Source organism: Panulirus ornatus, chromosome 7 (genome assembly GCF_036320965.1).
Source record: "Panulirus ornatus isolate Po-2019 chromosome 7, ASM3632096v1, whole genome shotgun sequence".
Classification (NCBI taxonomy): Eukaryota; Metazoa; Arthropoda; class Malacostraca; order Decapoda; family Palinuridae; genus Panulirus; species Panulirus ornatus.
This window is the reverse complement of record NC_092230.1, coordinates 4,040,102-4,064,347: the sequence shown is the minus strand read 5'-3', so window position 1 is coordinate 4,064,347 and position 24,246 is coordinate 4,040,102. Positions and strand designations below refer to the sequence as shown.

The following is a 24,246-nucleotide window of genomic DNA, read 5'->3' as shown; positions in this document are numbered from 1 at the left end:
AGGAGGGGAGGATTTCCAGCCTCTTTTAGTCGCCCTGTACGACACGCAGGGGGCACACAAGCAATGTTCTTTCTCCCTCATCCCCAGGGATGGTAGCCAAACATATAGACATTCTATAATATAAGTTATATGATCTCGAACTTTGCCAAACTATGTCGTTTGAAGCTAGAAAGTTATGAAAGAAACTGACGACCATCAGGATTTTAACATCAAAGATTTGTTGAAATCGGGTCTAAAGATTTTTAATATATCGCCAAAGGGGATTTACAGGAAGTCGTTTGATCAGACTTGAGAGGCGCTTGACGTATTGATGAAACGTACGTGTTTGATACCAGCCAGGTTAATTGGGAGACTGATGACATATGACGCTGCCAAAGGGATATTGAATCGTATCAAAAACGAAACCAGTCAAGGGAAAGGAGTAAATGAGAGAGAGAGAGAGAGAGAGAGAGAGAGAGAGAGAGAGAGAGAGAGAGAGAGAGAGAGAGAGAGAGAGAGACGTAAGACTCCATATCGGCAAGAGATTTTGATTTTCCATTTACCAAAGATTCTTTCTCTTTAGGGTTACGATATGACAACAGAAAAGTCTGGGGAACGGAGTGTATCAATGTAAAACGATTACGAAGGTGGGAAGAAATGGAGGAAAAGTTGTGAAAAGAGCGAGGTACACTCTCCCAAAAAAGTATCGGGACCCCCTGGCTTAAATTTTCTAATAATCTACAACTGGGTGACCGAGATTAGAATTTGCCCTCGCTGCCACCCTGATGTAGTTTACAACTGTTATCAAGGTGGCAGTGAAGCCAAGTTTTAATCTCTCTCGTTTAGATGTAGATCATTGAAACTTTCAGGTCTGTAGGGAGAGGGGTGCCGATACTTTTTTTGGGAGAGTGTACGTGTGAAGAGACCTTGAAATATCTTCTGTAGGAATACGATCGATAAGTACCTTCTGGACTACATACAGGAGACTGATGGAGTCCCGTAACACAAACAGGAGTTAGGAAATCTATTCTTGCAATGTGTCTCCACCTTTCAGTCTTCCTTTATAGAAAACGCGACTCGCGTTGGTTGTTTGTGTTTGAGTCCTATCAACTACCAGGGTCATTAAGGTCGTGGATGTCAAAGTTACTACACTTTCTTCAGGAGTTACTTATAATTATAAGACCACTTACATTCTCTGTGTAAATATGAGGTCCTCGTGTGACATGACACGGTGAGACTACATGTTATTTATACAAATCTCGCCACTCTATGAAGGATGTGGAGATGCGTCGGGTTCTCTGATTGGTCGTCTGCCGATCTCTATTCCCAAACTCTCCAATCACGCGCTGCTATTTCGGCTCTGCTTTCGCATACACCGCGCTGTCTAACCTCGTGTTGATGTTAGGTCTCAAGGTAATATGTGCTGATTCCAGAGCTTTCCTGGCCTTTCTGTCTCCATAGCTCGGGGTATATCGTTCTTGCCTCGCTCCGCAAGGAAGGAGCAAACGCCCCTGGACTTGCTTTGTGGATGAGTAGTGACTTTCATCGCCCTCAAGCTTTAGAAAGTGTTTGGGTGGATTTGCATGTGGTCGTTCCCTATTCCGATACCCAGACATGACCACAGTAGACGTGAGTGTCTTTGAAGAGTCCTCCAGACTTGACAGGGGGAGTGGGAGGTCATGCCTTACTTGACCTAGAGTGTGTGGGCACAGGGACCTAAAAGCTGCAGCCGTTGCTTAGGAAAGACGGGTTCTTTGGGACCATTAATGGTCCTGAGGGTAGCTGTATGCCACCCAATATTGGTGGTGATGCGGGTTCGATTCTCGGATGCGTAGAGGCGAAGGTGCGTAGATTAATTTACAGGTGAAAATTACGCGTCCTTGTATATGTAAGTGTGGGTGTGTGTGTGTGTGTGTGTGACTAAGCTTCCTTGAGGTTACGTCGCATATAAAACGTCCCCTTTGGCAAGGCGATATCACTAGGAAGTACAATCTCCTCAAAGCACTTCACACTTCTAAGATGTCCACATGCCCTGCTACTGGAATTAGCGCAGGAGCCTTTCTAAAAGATCGTGGGTAGCATCAGATCTCTTATAGAAATTCGTCCTGGGTATATACAAAAAAAAAAGTGAATAGGAAAAGGTATATAGTGTGTGTGTGTGTTTGTGTGCCTGATAATGGATGGTGAAAAATCTTACTGTACTCTCCTTCTATCAAATATTGCTTCCCTTCTCCTAAAACCCGAATGAGCATTTTTCTTGCAACCTCCAGTCTGAAACGAATCTTTCTCAAGCTTATTGGCTCTTGTGTATATTGCACTTCGGTGGCTTTGATACCCCTCAAAATTACGAAATATTTTGTTCGCTGTTTTTCAAAATGAAAGAAATAAGATCAGAGAATATTCCTTTCTTTTTTTTTTTATTAATGGAATCATTAAGAATGATTTCATATCCATGAATTTCACAGCTTCAAAAGATTAATTTTTATATTTTCTAATGACAGAATTGAATTAATTTCTCGTGTTCAAAGGGGCGGACCCAAGACTAGTAGGCTCCAGTGTTATTTCCTCGGGGGCTTCGAAAATAATTTCCCCCCCTTCCGTCTCCCATCTTCCGTTTTCTGACACGGTCCAAAACATTCAACATTTTTCAGGAATACTCCCAAGATATATTCATGGGCCTTTGATGCCTCGGGTGCCTTCTTCACTGAGGCTGAAGTGCCTAATTCTCCATGTAAAGTAGGATAGAACCCTTTGATAGGAACCCAACAGCTATTTCGGTCTGGTTCCTTCCTACCTTCCTCCCTTCCTCTCCCTCCGCGTCCCCGTCAGCATCTACCGGAGAACGTGAGATCGAAGACGTCCTCTCCGTCTTCCTCCTCCATCGTGGCAGATGTATGTAGAGATGTGTCATGAACCCAGCCCATGAGATGTGGTATGATGACCCACCAGTGTCATGCCCAGGTTTCTAAGTGTGAGGGAAATGTCTATACACCTTACCGTTGGCCCACACGGATGCGTTTATACCCCACTCGGCTTTTAATGTATATCTTTCCCGTTGCTTCTTGTCTGAAATTAAATACTTCTCGCTCCTCCATACCTTTATATATTCATTATATATATATATATATATATATATATATATATATATATATATATATATATATATATATATATATATATATATATATATCTCTAACAGCCAGCCTGGTTCGATCCTGGCTGTTGGAGGTTTGTATGTTATATGAAGGTGTGCGTTCCTATGCACTCTCTCTCTCTCTCTCTCTCTCTCTCTCTCTCTCTCTCTCTCTATATATATATATATATATATATATATATATATATATGTGTGTGTGTGTGTGTGTTTGCCACTCGTTTTCTGGATTCACCTTTTTCCCGTTGCTCCATCTCAAGACTTGTATATGCTTCTTGCTGTTCCCTTCCTGGATTTAAGGAGTCTCGTTGCCTCGCTTCTTGCCTGGGTGGCAAACTCAGGCCAGAGAATAGTATCTAACCAACGTACATCTCTCTCGAGTCTCTAGAACCTAGAGACACATCTGTGATGTTATTTCCAGAATATGTTAATGTATATCTTATGTATTTATTCAGCTGGGTTAGCCCCAGTTATGCAGGAGAGAGAAAAATGTTGGATTTTCATAAAAGATATATGAAGATGACCTTCTGTCGGCTCTCGAATAGCCTTCGAGGCTGTTTGAGAAGTTTTGGAATTTGTATGACTACATCTGAGGTGAATAGATACCATGAAGTTTATGTGTTTTAATCCTTTAAAGTAGCCGTTGTTGATCTTTAAGATCAGGGTCCGATTCCCTTAAATCTTGCCTTTGATCCTTTAATCAGATTGTCTTTTCTTTTTGAATGGCTGGGGGAAAACAAGTGTAATGTGTGTAGTTGAGGTGGACATTTCTTGCCTTTTGTGGCTTGGAAACTGCCTTCAAAGGCACTATGTTGCTACAGTGAACTACAATGAATTATTTTTTCTTTTAACTTGAATGCCATAGTCAAGGCCAACTCATAAATGCTATATATATATATATATATATATATATATATATATATATATATATATATATATATACACACATCACCTAAGCCAGGTATCCAGTTGATCGACCAACCCCTAAGGAAAGGTGAACGGCTAGGCTGCCTGTGGACAGTCTTGTACAATCATTTTTCGAACCTATGCGCTCAACCCCTGGTGGCCTGTGAATGCATCACTCACGGTCAGCAACACTGAACCACTCCACCACGTAGGCCCTTAAGACATCTTTAATCACGCTTTTATATCTAGTTGTGTTCTGTTATTTTGGTTCTGCCTTAGCGTCTTTCGCCCTGATTTGAAATTGAAATTGACGGAGAGGGTGTCAGTTCTCCTCCAAGTAAGTATCTTTGAATCCACTTCAGTTTGTAAACGCAAATACGCATCGCAATAGTTCAGACAAGAACTCTGATTTCGTTTCGTTATTGCACGTTTAGATCTACGCAAATGTTGCTCATGCGAGTCAGTAATAAAATCCAGAGGCTACTTGGGTCTATTTTGACCCCAGGGTAGGTGCATCGCAGTCATAAAGAGACTTGCCAGTTCCAGCGGCTCGCCAAGACTGGTTATACGTCCCCCTCTGGAGGGCCATTGTACTGGGGCGTGGAGGTGGCTAATGGACGTCGGGAGAGCCATTTTACACACAGTTCTTCGATTAGAATACGAGACTTGATCGACTGGCTTGCCCTTGGATGCATTTGTGCGAATATATAACGCTCCGCGTCCGAGAGAGAGAGAGAGAGAGAGAGAGAGAGAGAGAGAGAGAGAGAGAGAGAGAGAGAGAGAGAGAGAGAGAGCGCCATTAAATGGTGTAGTTCGAGATTGTGTTCGGATACCAGATGATCCCGATGGATAGTGAAGTAAACTAATCAGGTTTGCATCATGCTGCTAATCTCTTCAGTGCTCCTGACCTGGTCTGGGGCTCCCGGGCGCGCGCGCACTGCACTAGCGGTGAAGTTCCGCGAAGCCAAACTGTCTTAGGCAAGTGCCAGCAGCATCTCCTCCTCCTCCTCTGTGTCGTCGACGAGTTCTGGCACTTAGGGTCACGTTATCAGGGAACCTCTACGACACAGGCGTCATACAAGGGCGCGGGTGAAGGCCTATTATATAAAACGTTTATCTCAAGCCTCGCATGACTTTACGAATGTGGTGATCCAATATTGACACTTCCTGGAGTTGTGAGCAGCGGTCCAGATTCAACGTTGGAGATTTCTTGCGCGAGAGCTGCAGTCCAGACATTGTCTTCATGAGGTCTTCCTTCTCTGGCCTTTGGACTGAAGTAACGTTTTATGACGAACGTTTTTATAAACTCGCCTTCGGAATAGAGCATTTTTTTTATTCGTTTTTCTGCAAGGGATGTTTAATAGTTTTTTTTTATCTTTCTCAAGAACAGAGATCTTGAACTTGTGTGAGCTTTTGGTCGAGTGTGTGCGCGGCTCGAGGCAACACGACACTGTTAGTATGAGGACTCAGCTTTGCTGAGCAACAAGAGGATTGGAAAGCTTTGCTGAGCAACAAGAGGATTGGAAAGCTTTGCTTAGCAACAGGAGGATTGGAAAGCTTTGCTGGAGATGGTAGAATATTGACTAAGTATCGTGAACTGGACTCGTGAATGTCTCTTTTGGAAATTCATTCATTCTTCAGTCCCATCTGCGTTCGAATTCTTTCCAGCAACAGCCTGGTGGGTATTGCTGGAATGGAGGAGAAGGGCAGAGGAGAGCTGGAATCCAGACTTGACTGAGGTTGGGTATTGCTGTGTACTGCAAGGTGGTGTATGCTCACTGCCAAAATACAAGAAACTATACTGGAAAAACCATTATTGGCTTCGTTCCAGAGGTGGAAATGAATTAGATGCATTAGGGCTCTTTCTTGTGTTGCTCCAGGAATATTAATCATTTGATTAATAAAGCTAGTTCTTGTGTTGCCATAGGAACATTAATCATTCGTTTGATTAATAGAGATGAATGAGTAGACATTCGGATCTTTCTTGATTATTATCTTCACCGCAGTGTACCACATCTTGAAATCTCGGGCAGACGTATGATTCATAGGGAGGAAACATTCTTGTGGATGTCCTCCTTTACAAGTGGTTGTGAAAAGAATTCTAGAAGTTGTGAAAAGATTTCTAAGGTTCTGGGAGAACGGTCAAATAAAGGCAAGACTTTATTCTGCTTGTATACGTAAAGAGCAATAAAGAACACTAATAAAGGGGTAGTTTATTTCCTGGTACTAATTTATCGACCAGTCTGTACGAGAGGAGGATGAACACCTAGGCTTGGTGTAGGCCGACCGCCACATCCTGAGACTCGAACTCATACTGGTCCAACCCTTGGCTGGCCCCTGCTGACTCATGGAAAGTATCACTCCCAGCCCCTCTCTGAGAGACCATATCGTCCCTACATCACACACACGGATCAGTTATTGTCGCCCACCCATGATGGGTTATTGTAGTAAACCCTTCTTCGCGTCTCGGGGTCACGCCCTACGAACGTAAAACATTTGTTATACGACTCACTCTAGCGCTCCCAAATGGCAATAAGTCACGTCAGCAACCGCCACTGGCTTCTCTCTGTCTCTCTCTATAAGAAGAAAACTACAGCATTAGCCGTCTGGGGAAGGGAATATAAGCCTCTTAAAAGCCTATAAAGGTAAATCATATCCACAGCTGAGTGTCTCATCCCCTTAACCCTTCACCCTTCGTTCCTCCTCTTGCAGGAACATTACCCGGCCATACCTCTCTCTCTCTCTCTCTCTCTCTCTCTCTCTCTCTCTCTCTCTCTCTCTCCTGCACAGCGTTCTCTTGCAGGGACATTGCATGGCCATATATGGCTCTCCCTCCCTCTCTCTCTTCCTCTCTCTCTCCTACAGGGTTCGTGTTCTGCGCGCTGCTGGAGTTCACTCTGGTGAATTACCTGTGGCGCAAAAGACCAGGAGGTTTTGGCGGGAGCGAGTCGGGGTCTTCGGGCGGCGGCAGCACCAGGCTTGGCGGACCTTGCAACGGCTTCAGGAACAACGAGGGAGAAGGTAGCAGCGGAGGCACAATCCTGGGAGCTGCCACACTCACGGTAAGAAGAATATGTCTTGAAGCTTAGTCTCCCTCCTTGACCTTAATGTTTACAATCACTGGTCTCGGATAGGTGGAAAAGCTCATGTCGTCTCCTCACTTGCTGGCCCCTCTCTCCCAGTTCCATATATATCCCCCCTCCAGGCTGCTGGAAAGCCTCGAGAAAAGGTGCTGTAATTGATCTCTTCGTGCACTCTGCCATAACTGGCTCGAAGACCATAGGGGGGAAATGGATGATGATAATGATGATAGCTTTCCATTTCAAGAAGGTTCACTTCTTGGGGCCTGCTGGTTCCCAGGTGATCTGTGCTTGCATTTAATGTGGTCTTAGGTGGATCTTTGCCTCAATGATGTGAACCGAGTGATAGACTGGATCATCGCTGGAGTGTGTTTGAGATCATAACCCTCTTAGGGCTCGTATTTACACACACACACACACACACACACACACACATTTATATACCATACTCACCACACTGAGGGATACGCTGTGCACACACAGCGACACCTCAAGTTACTCTCCTAACGCTGGTATTTAGGGAAAGTTACAGTTCTTTAAGAATTGATTTCTCCACCTTCAGCATGCAGGAAAGATCTCTAGTGATGGATTGGTGTGAAGTCAGTGCTACACTAGATTTTGTCAACACCCTGACGGTCCTTTGAGTAAGGGCCCGAGTTACATGCCACAAACACAAGACTTTCTGACATATTAGGTTGGATGATTACGATCTAATGTAAGATTACATTTCGTAATTCTGTGGACTACCCCATCTATCCATCCACCCCTAACGAACGAGAGATGCACTACCCCATCTATCCATCCGTCCCTCACGAACGACAAATCTATCTCTGTCCAGTGACCCATTTATCATACGAACAATCCTCAGTAAGTAAAGATTGTATCTTAACTACCATCCGTTCTTATAATGGTCGGTGTTACCGGACTCTGCCAGCTCGAGGATTCGCCGTCAGTGAAAGAGCACTTTGGTAAAGTTGTGTCTTCGGAAGTATATAGTCTCATTGACGAACTTCTCACTCTAAAGGTATCCATTTCTCCCTGCTACTGAAAGTAGCGCACGGAGCTTTTCGACACGGGTCGTGTGTAACACTCGTTTTCTTTCATAGAAATTGGTCCTGGGGTAATTACAAGCAGGCATGAATCATAAATGTATCATAAGGTAGCAATGATAAGAGATGACCAGAAAGCATTTATTGTTCCTGTGATTTATTTATTTATTTATTATACTTTGTCGCTGTCTCCCGCGTTTGCGAGGTAGCGCAAGGAAACAGACGAAAGAAATGGCCCAACCCCCCCCCATACACATGTATATACATACGTCCACACACGCAAATATACATACCTACACAGCTTTCCATGGTTTAACCCAGACGCTTCACATGCCCTGATTCAATCCACTGACAGCACGTCAACCCCGGTATACCACATCGCTCCAATTCACTCTATTCCTTGCCCTCCTTTCACCCTCCTGCATGTTCAGGCCCCGATCACACAAAATCTTTTTCACTCCATCTTTCCACCTCCAATTTGGTCTCCCTCTTCTCCTCGTTCCCTCCACCTCCGACACATATATCCTCTTGGTCAATCTTTCCTCACTCATTCTCTCCATGTGCCCAAACCATTTCAAAACACCCTCTTCTGCTCTCTCAACCACGCTCTTTTTATTTCCACACATCTCTCTTACCCTTACGTTACTTACTCGATCAAACCACCTCACACCACACATTGTCCTCAAACATCTCATTTCCAGCACATCCATCCTCCTGCGCACAACTCTATCCATAGCCCACGCCTCGCAACCATACAACATTGTTGGAACCACTATTCCTTCAAACATACCCATTTTTGCTTTCCGAGATAATGTTCTCGACTTCCACACATTCTTCAAGGCCCCCAGGATTTTCGCCCCCTCCCCCACCCTATGATCCACTTCCGCTTCCATGGTTCCATCCGCTGCCAGATCCACTCCCAGATATCTATATATATATATATATATATACCAACGTACCTTTCCTCATAAGAATCTCTTCGTCTCGTCCAGATTCGTCTCGTATCATAAGGTAGCAATGATACGAGATGACCAGAAAGCATTTATTGTTCTTATGATATCATACACCAACGTACCTTTTCCTCAGCGTTCCATTACACCAGCACACAAATTTCCCAGCTACCGCGTCCTGTCATACATCTTCTCTCTCCTCCTCCTCCGCCCAAAAGCGTTTTTCTTCACATGTCGACTGTAAGGATGATACTTCTCAGTCGCTTCTCCTCGCGAGGTTGTTTAGCCTCGTATATCAACCCCATGACTCATCTCAGAGCCAGGGTATAAACCTCGAATTGTTTAAAATTCTACAAATTACACCATGAAAAACTTCTCGTGGTCTCTCTACCCACTGGAGAGTTGACTTCGTTTATAAACTCCACTGCGTAGTACCTGTCCACTTAGTAATTCGTAGTGGACTAGATATTTATCTAAAGGGAATTTAGCCAATTAGGGATATGGGAATTACGTTAGGTGGTGAGAACTGGTGAGTTCGAGCGAACTGCCACCTGTTAGAGATTTCCGAGGTGGGTTGGTTGCTGTCCAGGGGAGAACTGTGTACTGAGCAGCCTCCCTTTCTGGGACTAGCCACTGGAGAACGTCTTCTTTTCTTTTTCTGTAGAGGATTTCAAGGTATGGTTCCCTACTATTTTGTGGACGACGCCACTCCTAGTGGTCGAGAGCCGTCCAAGTGGTTACCTGGTGTTCGACTTCAATTTTCCAGTCGTACTGAAAGAGGAAGTTAAATACACACATCAGATGTTTAGTATACATGTATACATATCCGCAATTTCCCGCGTTAGCGAGGTAGCGTCAAGAACAGACGACTTAGCGTAAGAGAGGAAAACTCCTCACTTGGTCCCCCTTCTCTGTTCCGTCTTTTGGAAAAGTGAGAACTGGAGAGGGGGGATTTCCAGCTCCCCACCCCTTTTAGTCGCCTTCTGCGACATTCAGGTAATACATGGGCAGTGTATATATATATATATATATATATATATATATATATATATATATATATATATGAACGACACGCGGAATACCAAGGAAGGTTGCCAGTCTTTATATATATTTGATGATTGTGAGTATACGTATGAGTGGGTATCAAGGGTTAGGGGTCACTTCTGGGTTATGCACGAGAGCCTCCAGGTGACCTGTGAATATTTGAGACTCTGATCCTCGGATACCGTCCTTCATAGCTGTCAGAATTCGTCCATAAGTGAATAGATGGGTAATTTCATTTATTTTTTTCCTCCTTCAATGCTTTGATGCCTTCAAAATTTTGATGTATTATACGTTCGTGACGAAGAATGTAGTTACGTTTTCTTTTTAGTTCAATAAAAGGGTCATTTCATGTTTTTTCTTCAACGATACTGAGATGCATTCAAAATTTTGATATATTATTTGATGTATCATATTTTTCAAATTGAATTGGGTTGTATTAACTTCCAATTTGTGTTTGATTTGGCCACTCATTTGCCATACCTTCAAAATTAAGCGTATTATACGTTCGTGTTAGAATAATTTTTCTATTTGCTGAACTGGATCATACCAACTTCCATTTTCTGTTTTAAATCGATGACTCGTTCATATATTGATGAACTTGTTCAATACCATAACATTAGTCGATCATGAACATTTCAGATCAAATTTTGATTTGACTCGCATCACTTTATCTTTCCTCACATGGTCGATAGTTTTTTTCTTATAGTTTTGATGACAATGGAGTAATTTTTTTTTCGTACTATTTGCCATTTCCCGCGTCAGCGAGGTAGCGTTAAGAACAGAGGATTGAACCTTTGAGGGAATATCCTCACTTGGCTCCCTTCTCTCTTCCCCTTTCAGAAAAAAATTAAGAAGAAAGCGAGAGGGGAGGTATGGAGTAATTTATGCATGTAAATTCATTTCCCTTTCATTGTCATGAACCTAACCTCGTATTCCTCACTTACGTGATGTGGTAGTAGGTCACACACACACACACACACACACACGAACTGAAGCTTAAATTGTAATTAATTTTGAAGAACTGGGATCCCCGACCCTAATCCCGAATGCTGGATGTATTCCTCTGTTCCTGGAAATACCTAAATGACCAGATGACCCATACGAATGCATTTATTAGAATATTTAATGCTCTATCGAAAAAGGGAATTGAAATATATTCGTATCTGTCAATCGCTTGCATTTGTTTTAGGATATTGTTATCACTTAGTCCTACTCGTACACTGTTTTGATATAATTTCTAGATAATATTTATCTTTTAGACTGTATTTAATGGAGGAAGTGATATTCAAATTAGTTTGTGCGAGTTCCCTCTCGTTCACACAAATGTAAAACTGCTCGTATATCAGGCTCTCGGTTTCTTTTTTTCTCAAATATTTTAGGGTATTCTTAATTAGATCTATCCCCGACCCACTGTGGTATTAATCTACGAATGTCAGGTAAATGGTATAGATATTCACGTCAGCTTTGGCGAGACTGAATTCATCCAAATCCATCAAATGGCTTCAGAAAATTGACTTTTTTTTTTATGTGGGCAGATATATATTGCCTCTTTACTGGCCAGGGTATTTTCGAAAAAATATTCGTATAGATTTTCGAGTTATCAAACTCATTTGTTTAGCAAAATAAGAAGATAGAAAACAAGCGAAGTAGAAGGAAGGTCTTGTGTTGCCTGGACGCCATCTATAGAGGCACCAGGATACATAGTCGCGATGCTGTATGTACCCGAAGGCCTATTCTTCACCTCGCTGGACGCCACACTATGTTCCCCCTTTGAAAACACAGTGGTGCGGCGTTCAACAAGGTGATAAATGAGCCTACTGATGTATACATGGTTATGTACCTTTGAATTTTAGATAGCTCTGGAACGCACCTTCTGCGCAAGCCGAAATGTTAGAGAAAGATGAAACTGTTTTCTAACAATTCTAATCCACTCACTCTGGGGTGATGGTTTATACACACGCACAGTGACACATACATACACGAAAATATATCGGCGAGATGCCTAAAAAAGGCATTAATACAATACTGAAAGAATACTGAAAGGTCTTGACACGTAAAAGGCTCTTGGTCGTGATGAAAATTCGCTGCATGTGCTATGGTTATCTGTAGATAGTCTTGGGATAGTCTTCAAAATATCGCTGAAGAAACTCAGTGCCAAGAGAATGGAAAAGAGCCATACTTGTCTATAGGCAAGGAGACCTGGAGGAGGAAGTGATCAACAGACATACTTTGGTTCAGTCCACTGTGTGTACAGTATACTATATTGATGATTATAGTGTAATATAGTATATCGTTCCAAATTACTCGATCCCGTGCATGTCTTTCACCCTCCTGCATAAAAGGGCCGGCCCCGATAGCTCAAAATCATTTTCATTCCATCCTTCCACCTCCAATTTGGTCGTCCGCTTTTCCTTCCCTCCAACTCTGACACGTACATCCTCTTTGTCAACCTTTCCTCACTCATTCTCTCCATATGTCCAAACCATTTCAACACACCCTCTTCTGCACACTCTACTACACTCTTTTCCTTACCACACATCTCTCATACTTTTTCATTACTTACTCGATCAAACTGTTTCATTTTTCCTCGTTGTTATCAGGGAATATTAGGTCATGCGTATCACTGTCACCTACTGCAATATATATATATATATATATATATATATATATATATATATATATATATATATATATATATATATATATATATATTGTTATCCCTGGGGATAGGGGAGAAAGAATACTTCCCACGTATTCCCTGCGTGTCGTAGAAGGCGACTAAAAGGGAAGGGAGCGGGGGGCTGGAAATCTTCCCCTCTTTTTTTTTTTTTTTTTCCCAAAAGAAGGAACAGAGAAGGGGGCCGGGTGTGGATATTCCCTCAGAGGCCCAGTCCTCTGTTCTTAACGCTACCTCGCTGAGGCGGGAAATGGCGAATAGTATGAAAGATATATATATTGCAGTAGGCCACAGTTAAATCACCGTGATTAGAAAACTTGGACAAGAATCGTCCTCTTTTATACCATTTCAAAGGATAACAGACAAAAGGAGACATCTCACCAGACCTAACCTCAACTCTCAGCCTCAGAGGGTAGTCTCTGTGTCACAGGGTCTTTGATCTCCATCACGTCAATGTGTCTCTTTATCAAGAGTCCAGATCTGTATTTTTCAAGAACATGTGATCCGCAATAAAATTCGAGCTTCCGCAGAGACTTGACTGGATTTTTTTTCGAAATTTATGGAACTCTCTCTGGAACGAAATGGACAAGAACCAGGGTCTACTGGGTGTGGAGAGAGAGAGAGAGAGAGAGAGAGAGAGAGAGAGAGAGAGAGAGAGAGAGAGAGAGAGAGAGAGAGTGGAATATTCAGACCCTTTCGGTTCCTGTGATGAAAAAGGCCACCCCCCCCCATCCCCGGGAAAATTCCGAAAAGAGAGAGGAAAGAACTAAGATATTCCCGGACCCTCGCATGTGAAAAAGATATATTGCATCTACCTCCACACCGATGGTGGATCTGTGAAAACCTGGAAACGAGAACTGGAAGTCTGACGGTTATCCCCTTCGTGACAAATTGACCTGGAAAAGAAAAAAAAAAAAAGGACTCCATATGAATAACACATTCTCCTTGAACCCATTCTCGATCCAGAATCCAATACTGTACAGATGCTTCGTCTCTTAAGCGCGTTCTGGATGCACTCTGGGTCTGTGTGGGATGGGATGTTTGAGCATTGAGATCTGAGAGAGAGAGAGAGAGAGAGAGAGAGAGAGAGAGAGAGAGAGAGAGAGAGTCTCTCCAGCCAGAAGGAATATTATGAGTCACCGATATGAAAGAGATCTTTAATGTCTAGTGCATTTTTTTTTTGGCGCCATTAAGATGCTCGAGATATTCAATATGACTTCGAGGAATAAAAAGGCGAAATCATTTAAAAGCCAAATGGATTATTTCAAATTCATGTATTCATCAAGTTCATTCTGCTAAGGGTAAAGAAGAGCTTTAGGAGGGGGGAATCTCCGTTTCCCGCCATTTTTTGGGAGTGACCAGAGGGTGAAGACGCCACGCACAACTCATCCATCAGTCAAGAACTTAAAGGCAATAAATGAATGTGAATTTAAAGGAACCTGATCTTCCTATGGGAGCTGATCTAGACTGGCATTCTGGCGAGGTCTTCACTGACAGAAAGGCAGTGCAAGACTGGAATCCCTCTGGGGCATTACTGTAGTCTTTCACAGGGAGACTATATCTTATGAATATCATCCCTACACTTTTTGCTTTCCCATTTCTTTGAAAATTGAATGATTAGGTTTATATGAGTTAAACCTTTTTATACTTTTAAATAACACAATTTTTAAGAGATTATTATTAGTATTACCATCATTAATGGTATTACTGGCATACTTTATCGCCATTTACCGCGTTGACGATATACCGCCAGAAACAGACGAAGAACAAAGGCCACATTCGTTCACACTCGGTCTCCAGCTGTCATGTGTAATGCACCGAAACCACAGCTCCCTATCCACATCCAAGCTCAACAGATTTTCCCATGGTTTACCCCAGACATTTCACATGCCCTGGTTCAGTCCGGACATTGGCAGCTCGTCGACCCCAGTATATCACATCGTTCTTAATCACTCTATCCCGTGAATGCCTTTCACCCTCCTGCATGTTTCAACACAGATTACTCAAAATATTTATCATTCCATCCATTATCTCCAGTTTGATAGCCCTTTTCTCCTCGTTCCCTCCAGTTCTGACACGCACATCATCTTTGTCAACTTTTCATCATGCACTAAAATGTTGGACAGGAATCTTTCTTGTATACATTTAATTTGACTACATACAATCTTGAATATAATAATTTCATCTTTCTGTCGATTCAGATATGCAAATTTATATTCTCCAGTTCAAGAGAATAGTTTGAGTTACTGGTACATGTTGAGGTGACCGCGTGTGACCTTATAGGTAGCTTTGAATTCTACATTTCGACCTGGTAACCTGTTTCGAAATTCTCTCTCTTTAACCTTACCCAGGAATCCAATCCCATCCCTCTGGACGATTCGAAATCCTAAATATTGAGCTTCAAGAGGATTTGATTCCTCTGTATTTAGGAGGATTCGATCCTTTTGTGTGTCTCGCGGTGAGGAAGTTTGTCATTAATCCAAAATGTGTGGTGATTAACTCGCTGTGTCGCTAATTAAGACTCGCTAGTTCAGTCTGATGGCTTAATTAGGGGACGATGTATGTGACAGTTAAACGCACTATATAGTATTGTCTGCATCACCGGTGGGTCTGTGTTGGTGTGTTGTTTTTTTTTTACCTCTGCTCACAATATCGAGAGTACGAGACGAAGGGAAAGATATATTCTCTCTCTCTCTCTCTCTCTCTCTCTCTCTCTCTCTCTCTCTCTCTCTCTCTCTCTCTCAGGTACGTAGTAGATTGTAAGCAGCCTCAGACCAGGGAGATGTATTATCGGTACAACTCGGGTGTGTGTGTGTGTGTGTGTGTCTATTGGTATGGTGAGTGACGGCATTGAGGCTGGACGAAAGTGGCTTTCTAGTCTCATTCCTTTGACCCCCCGGTCGTTGCGTTGTCTTTCTGTTGCATCCATACATGGGCTGGTGGCTTTCAGCCCACAAATATACTCTCTCTCGCATAACACTTGCCAACACGATCTTACACAACAAGCTCTCCCTGCGGTGAGCACTACGCGCAGGTCTTTCCTTTTTGGCAAAGTTTTAACCATAGGTACGCGTAAGTAATTAACTATTTATTCTCTTTCAAAGGAGAACGTTCAGGATTAAAATATAAGATGGATATAGAAGACAGGTGGAATTCTGTGAAGAAGTAGTTTGAACATCTAATCTATGGAAGGAAAGATTAATTGCCAATATAACAGTTCCATGTTGGAGGGAAAAAATAGCAGTGAAGATAGAGTAAAAATTTTGAGGCAATTTTGATTAAAGGAATGGAACTTAAGATCACAGTGAAAGCAAAATAGCATTAGGAACTAACATAATGTGTCGAGTATATATATATATATATATATATATATATAATTTTTTTTTTTTTTTTTTTTTTTTTTTTTTTTTGCTTTGTCGCTGTCAACCGCGTTTGCGAGGTAGCGCAAGGAAACAGACGAAAGAAATGGCCCAACCCACCCCCATACACATGTATATACATACGTCCACACACGCAAATATACATATCTACACAGCTTTCCATGGTTTACCCCAGACGCTTCACATGCCCTGATTCAATCCACTGACAGCACTTCAACCCCGGTATACAACATCGATCCAATTCACTCTATTCCTTGCCCTCCTTTCACCCTCCTGCATGTTCAGGCCTCGATCGCACAAAATCTTTTTCACTCCATCTTTCCACCTCCAATTTGGTCTCCCACTTCTCCTCGTTCCCTCCCCCTCCGACACATATATTCTCTTGGTCAATCTTTCCTCACTCATTCTCTCCATGTGCCCAAACCATTTCAAAACACCCTCTTCTGCTCTCTCAACCACGCTCTTTTTATTTCCACACATCTCTCTTACCCTTACGTTACTTACTCGATCAAACCATCTCACACCACACATTGTCCTCAAACATCTCATTTCCAGCACATCCATCCTCCTCCACACAACTCTATCCATAGCCCACGCCTCGCAACCATACAACATTGTTGGAACCACTATTCCTTCAAACATACCCATTTTTGCTTTCCGAGATAATGTTCTCGACTTCCACACATTCTTCAAGGCTCCCAGGATTACAGTATGCTGCAGCTCGCATATAATACTGAATACACATTAAGATAAAGTTTATCACTGTGTTAATGGGAATGTAGTCTAATTATGGGATGTGCTGGTGTGGTTAGGACTAACATTACAGAACAGACCCAAATGCTCCCTAACACACTTGCTTATAAAGTCCCTCTTGGTATTACCCATATACCAGACGCTACGTCCATAAAATGGGAAAGTTTGTGTGTGTGTGTATGTATGTATGTGTGTGTGTGTGTGTGTGTGTGGTGTTGGAAATTAAGCTCTCGCCTCCCGAGTCCATGTCAGAAGGGAGAGGCGGAATCCCTGACATTGAGACCCTCCAAGACCTAGGTTTAGATTCTGATCAGTGACTTCCCTCTCTCCAACACCGTTGCGTTACGACGACGTCGTCTTCCTCCTCCTCCTCCTCCCACCACCACCGTTCCTCCAGACCTCATCCAACCTGAGACGTCGGGAGACACCTTGATGTCCCCAGAGACACCTTGATGTCCCCAGAGACACCTTGGAGTCCCAAGGAGACACCGTGACTTTGAGGTATGAGGAGTAGTTCAAGTGGTACCCTAGATCACCGGGGCGACCAAGCTCACACTCTTATGTAGTCCATGCGAAGATGGAGGCGGAGGAGGTGGTCGTCGTCTTCTTCTTAGGCACTCAGGGCGTCCTGACGAGGTGGCAGACGAAGGAAGACCCTACCTGACGCAGGTGGAGAATCCTTATTGATCCCCTTAGGGTTGACAGCGCCTTACCCTCCACCTCGATGGACATCGAATGTGGGAAAAAATGTCAGGATTTTGGTTTAGAAATTTCGTCTTGTATATCTTTTTTTTCCCTATCTTATCTGGAGCCAGGGCCCCTCCAAGGTCTCTGATTCCCCCGGGAGTCGTCCAGATGGCGTAATCCTTATCAAAACGCGTCTTCGTTTCCAGACTCTATCTGAAGTCCGCGGGTATATATTAACTCGGAAGAAATGTTGCCTCCACCTCTGCTTCAGCACTCCTCATCCTGCGTTCGCTGGTAGACATCCAGCTAGGCCTTCCTAGCAGCTTTATCTGCTACCAACCTAGTCCTCACGACCGCTATCTATAGCCAACAATATTCCCCCTAAACACTAACACAAATTGCAGTAGTCCAGATCCTGTGTGTATAACATGAGGAGGGAATTGGATCCTAACTTTCTAAAGTTCCTACATCAACCTGTGTTCCAGATCTGTTGCCGTAGCTACTCGAGTTTCCTTCCTCGACTTTGCTCAGAACACATCTATATTCACCTCCCAGCTGACATTCACACACCTGGCTGATACCTGTTGCATTTGTGACATTATCGCCCTCGGCTCTGTAATATCGAACAGCTGTTCACTTCCCGACTCGTGCGTGCTAGTGAACCCTGACAAGTCGTGGCCCATTATTTCTGTGTATGTATATATATATATTGGAAAGGATCACAATTTTGCGCGTGATCAAGATATTCCTATGAGTCCACGGGGAAAATGAAACACGAAAAGTTCCCAAGTGCACTTTCGTGTAATAATCATATATATATATATATATATATATATATATATATATATATATATATATATATATATATATATATTCTTCCACCTGATTCCCTTATTAGTTGTTCCTCTATCGCCAGTTACTCCTGATAAATGATTGGAAACCTTTTAAGATTTCATCTAACCTCGTTTGTGTGTGTCCTCTGTTTTCAAAATCACCTTTTAGAAGTTTACGATTGGTTTGCACTATAAGAATTATATATGAATAGCCTCTCTGAGCATATTATTTCTATATCTTTTTGTTTGGCAAAGAACTTCAATGATATTTTTGTCTTTGTTGGAATTTGACAATACGTTCATATATGTTGATATAACCAGATATTGTTCACTGTCTTTATAGAAATAGATACTATTGTTTATGTAAGTAGATAGTCGCTCTCATCTCCGTTTCTCTTCTAGGATAGATCTACTCTATTCATTCCATTTATACATATTGGTGTAATATATTTTGAAATAACGAATAAAAATGAAATATCTAAAACCATTCCATAACTTTTCAATAAATGTCTTTGTTCTGAAATAAAGAATTATATAGTCAATGATTAATGATGATTTTTATCATTTTCTTTAATACCTTTTTCCCTTCTCATCAGTTCCATTTTCTTTATCACCATTGCTCCATTTTCTTTATCACCCTTGCTCCATTTTCTTTAACATCATTTCTCTACGATAACTGTATTCCCAATAATGTCTCATTTCAATTTCGATATTTCATCACATTCATCACGTACTTTATTCTTCTTCTTTTACCCAATCATTTTCCACCTCGTCTCTATACATACACCTCTAGTAATATCTTTTGAAGCATTCTTTTTGTTTTTAATCACTCTTAGATCATGTTGCTTGCCTAATTCCATTTGTTAATCACTGTTAAATCATGTTGTTTGCCTCGTTCTGACCACTGGTGGTGCTTTCTTCTCTCCCTCGTTGTGGTCTTAACAGGGCGGTAAGACGACCCCGGAGGAGCTGAGAACTCTCCCCGTGCAGTTTGTACAAGCTCTGACGCAGACGAACAAGATGAAGGCGCGCAAGATTGACGAGTGGTGCCGGGTGCTCTTCCCAACTGCTTTTGGGTTCTTCAACGTCTGCTACTGGTGTTATTACCTGGTGTAGGAGGAGGAGGAAGCCAAGAAGAAGCCCCTCCTCCTCCTCCTCCCTTCCTCTCCAAAGGGCAACACGCGTCTCACTACGCACTACTTCGTAACTCTTAATACCTTTGTGAATGATTGCATTTCTTAGCGTTAAGGGTGAAGTCCTCGTCTCATAGCTACAGTTTTTGGTCTGTAAAAACACGTTGACAATATTGGTATTGAAACACGTAATCGTTGATCTTTGTAAGTTTAAGCATTTTCTTTTTCATTATGCTTCGCTGCTTTTCCATAGTACTTCGTTGGGAGGTTAGACGATTGTCTTTCGTTCTCTCTACAGACACGAAAGCACCTATTGTGATAAATGCCTAAAAGCATCTCCTTTTTTTTTCCCCTCACCACCACATCCTCTTTTCAGAAATGTGCTTATATATATATATATATATATATATATATATATATATATATATATATATATATATATATATATATATAAACCTCCAACAGCCAGGATCGAACCCAGGACCCCTGCGTAGCAGGCGGAAGCACCACTGCTAGGCTATATATATATATATATATATATATATATATATATATATATATATATATATATATATATATATATTATTGTGTGTGTGTGTGACATGCAAAGTATTTGGGATATCATTATATGCCCAGATAGTGAAAACATTCTGCTTTCTTGAGGGTACAACATGTTATACTATTCCTAAGAGTCCACGGGGAAAGTGAAGCACGATAAGTTCCCAAGTGCACTTTCGTGCAATAATCACATCATCAGGGGAGATACAACAGAGAGACGTAGCTAGGACGCCTTTTGATAAACGAGTGACTACCCGAATGTAGTTTTCCAGTGGTCATGAGTGAGGCGTTGCTGATACATAAGTTATAGTAACACAACGTAGCCATCTAGGTGGCGCTGAGAGAGTATTTAACCCCACCCATGAGGTCTTGGCCACCCCACCACCCCCAGCTCTCAATTACTGATATCCTCAGCACGTATGACCATAGCGAATAGTAATGTTCCTCTATTTAGACAAAGGCTTGAAATAATATTTTTCGTTTATGATGCGTTAAGGAAATTGAGCTCGCATGATCTGTCAAAACCGTGCTGTTTAATAAAGGTAACATCATTGGTCGAATTTGTATCGTTGAAGTATACAAACTCGTTGAACAACTTCTTACTGCAAAGGAATAGTTCCCCCTCCCATTGCTTTCCCATGCTACTGAATGTAGCGCAGCTTTGAAGCTGGAAATAACACCTGTAAAAGAGGTTTTTACGACTAAAAGAATAATAAGATTGAGTAAATGAAAGACACAATCGAAAGGAAAGCGTTATGACATGAAAAGCAGTTGATTTCAGCTTATACACAAGTATGTAATGTAAGCATGTTTGTGACGTGCAGTGAATAGATCGAGTCTTGAGATATGATAGATTAGAGTCTACTTCACACACACACACACACACACACACACACACACATCTATTTTTTTTAGAACGTGAAAAAAAATACTGTGAAAAACATAGGCCGTTTCTGTTACCATTTTATGAGATTGGAATTCTATTTCTGACATCTTTTTTTTTTCCATCTATTCTTGTCCTGTGTGTTTTCCATAGTGTTGGAGGCCATATTGCCGCGCTGGTGCCTCGGAGAACTCTACTAGCCCCTGAGAGAGAGAGAGAGAGAGAGAGAGAGAGAGAGAGAGAGAGAGAGAGAGAGAGAGAGAGAGAGAGAGGCCATTATCTATCACTGATTCTTGCAAGGGAACTTGAGGCAACTTGGAAACTAGTGTTTGAGAGTAATGTGATACAGGCAAGATACACAGCGTCAGATATATGCATACGTTAATGTACTGTCATCATACACTTGGGGGGGAAAAGTACATTATAACTCACATTAATCACTCTTGACAGGTAATTATTCCCCTAATTAAGAATCGTGACCTTTTGGCCCGTGTTGTGTGAGCGTACAACATTAACCATCATATTTCGGTAAAATATATTGTCTTCAGTTAACTCTTCCCTGTGAAGCTGACTTGTGCATTAAGAGTATATCTTAGTCTATATGATAGTTATGTGAATCTAGGGAACATATTTGATATAATCTATAGCCACCAAAGTTGGTTGAGTCCCAATAGAACTGGTTGTCAAATACTTACAGAACTCGTAAAGAAAAGAAAAAAATAACTCCTTCGGTGCATAATGATTGAGATGAAAGTTTTCTTAGTTTTTTTTATGAACAGCTTTTTCTAACTTTGAAGATGTGTGTGTGTGTGTGTGTGTGTGTGAGAGAGAGAGAGAGAGAGAGAGAGAGAGAGAGAGAGAGATAAGGGAGCATCTGGCAGAGTCTTGGTTCCTGAGACATATAAACCATGTTCATGTGTGAAGGCCTGATAAGGATTTTGATATTCAGTCCAAGTTCACAATCAAGTCTCCTATACATTGCCATACATCTCTTGGAGTTTATGCAGCTCCCATATACATGTGGCAGACCTAAACTTTCTCTTCTATGGTAAACAATAACAAGTGTTGTTTACTTGGTGAACGTTACACAATCGAGTACCCAGAATTAGACAGCAACAGACCATTTGGGTCTTTTCAACACAGACCATTTGGGTCCTTTCGACAGACCATTTGGGTCTTTTCGACAGACCACTTAGGTCCTTTTCGAGGCTATTTGTGATAGTGGAAGATATCAGATACACATAGATTAGTGTGGTAAAAGTCAGAGAGCAAAGTGGTAAAGAGGATAAACCTATAAATTGCCTTTGTGACTAAGGAGGCGCAAATAATGTAAGTCGTGGACTTGAGCGAAGTATGGATCTATTCTGAAGGGAATCGATATACTATTGCTTTCCAACCGATTCATAAAGAACATTTAATATATAAAGATATGATCGTTTAATCACTGTGAAGTGATTAATTGTTCGTCTGATAGGGTAAAGCAAGAAGGGAAGTGTCTCCTTGCCATATAGGAAAAGACAGCTGAGTGGTCACACACACACACTATATACGTATATATGTATATGAATAAATGCATAATTATTATAATTACGTTAAATGATTCCACTCTACGTACAAGAGCTCATTTTTCATCCCTCCTGACTCTTGCACTGAATATATTACCGCTCATGATATAGACCTGTGCAGCGTCTCATAATAACCAGGAAGCAGCAGGCTATATTATGTAGCCGGTGATAGAAAACGACAGCTCCATTACAAGTGATCGAATACCCTTCGTCGTATATACGATTGGGTCCTCTTCACCGATTATTATGATCCCTGACAGGCACAAGGTAACCAGTCTGCAAGACAAATGGTGTATGATTACTTGTGATCGAATAGTCATTTCTCTAGCACTGGCTTCATAGAATCGGTACCGGTTCGAATCCTTCTGTCGGAGGATAGTGTGTATATGAGTGGTTTTAATACTCTCTCTTCGTATTCATGTGCCTCGGCGTTTGACTGTACGACTGGTAACTCGTTAACCAATGGTTACTGCGGGACTTAACGAAGGGTAATCGATTACTCGTAAATGAATGGTCATTTTTTTTATATGGGCTACATAACCCAGCAGTTCGCATTCCTAACTTCTACACAAGAACAGCGGTTCGAATCCTTGCAGTTGGAGGATACTGTATGTGTTTTGGATGTTTGCACTGTCATTGCACCATATATATATATATATATATATATATATATATATATATATATATATATATATATATATATATATATATCATCATTGTTTATGAATATATTTCATGGATATGTTAATTAACTGTGGTTATAACACAGTCTTCTTTACGTATACCATACTCCATCATTTACTCCTATAGCAAGTATCTCTTCATTACTTAATGTTTGATAAGTATCATATATAAAGTGTTGAGCCAGACCTTTCATACCGTGTTTCTAAGACGGATAATTTATGTGGTTAATTCTTTGGAGTTTTGCTTTGATAATATAATCATTCATATATATATAATCATCTGTGATCCAAGGCCCAGATAATCCTCGATTATCATTCATCCCCATATGACAATGGTAGTTAAGAGTTAAATTGGTAGTTTATATAATTTTATGTATGGCTTTGGCGTTAGCCAATTTTGGTTATGATATCTGCTTATTCAGTGTTTTAGTAAAGTTATTCTGGTAAAGTTATCCTGATACTTAGTAGAATAAAGTTATTTATATTTGTGTATTCATTAAGTAGAAGAAGAATATATATTACATAACCGTATTACAGTTTTATCTTCGGGGTTCAGCAACACAACTGGATATGTGTGTGGTAAGGTTTGATATTCTTGTATGAGGACACTGGTTCGAGATGATGGTAAGACCCCATATTCACCTGTCAAGTTTGATAATCATTGATGTGATACAAAGTACATATAGATCTTCATGGTGTAGCTCTTGGCTGCCAGTCTGCAAGAAAAGTACTGTTCAAGTTTACACAGAGGTTGAATTATCTTAAGGTAATAGCTATAATCTTATAGATACCGATTATCTGTTTATATCTTTTCCTTGCACTGTTTGTCTAAACACACACACACACACACACATGACTATATGGGTATCGGATTGATTTTGACGTTGTTATTCGTGTCTATTTTAAGATGAATATTAAAAGTGGTAGTATATGAA

At 41.4% G+C, this 24,246-nt stretch overlaps 1 protein-coding gene across 2 annotated transcripts in view; it reads left to right on the top strand.

The window, feature by feature from the left end:
* The window catches only part of LOC139749377 (glycine receptor subunit alpha-2-like), a 231,530-nt gene extending 207,284 nt beyond the window's left edge, over positions 1 to 24,246 (top strand). For both annotated transcript variants that reach the window (XM_071663162.1, XM_071663161.1), the window contains exons 10-11: positions 6,902 to 7,098; positions 19,435 to 24,246. In XM_071663162.1, the coding sequence (XP_071519263.1) occupies positions 6,902 to 7,098; positions 19,435 to 19,605 (368 nt within the window). In that variant the 3' untranslated portion in view covers positions 19,606 to 24,246. The remainder of the gene's footprint in view (positions 1 to 6,901; positions 7,099 to 19,434) is intronic.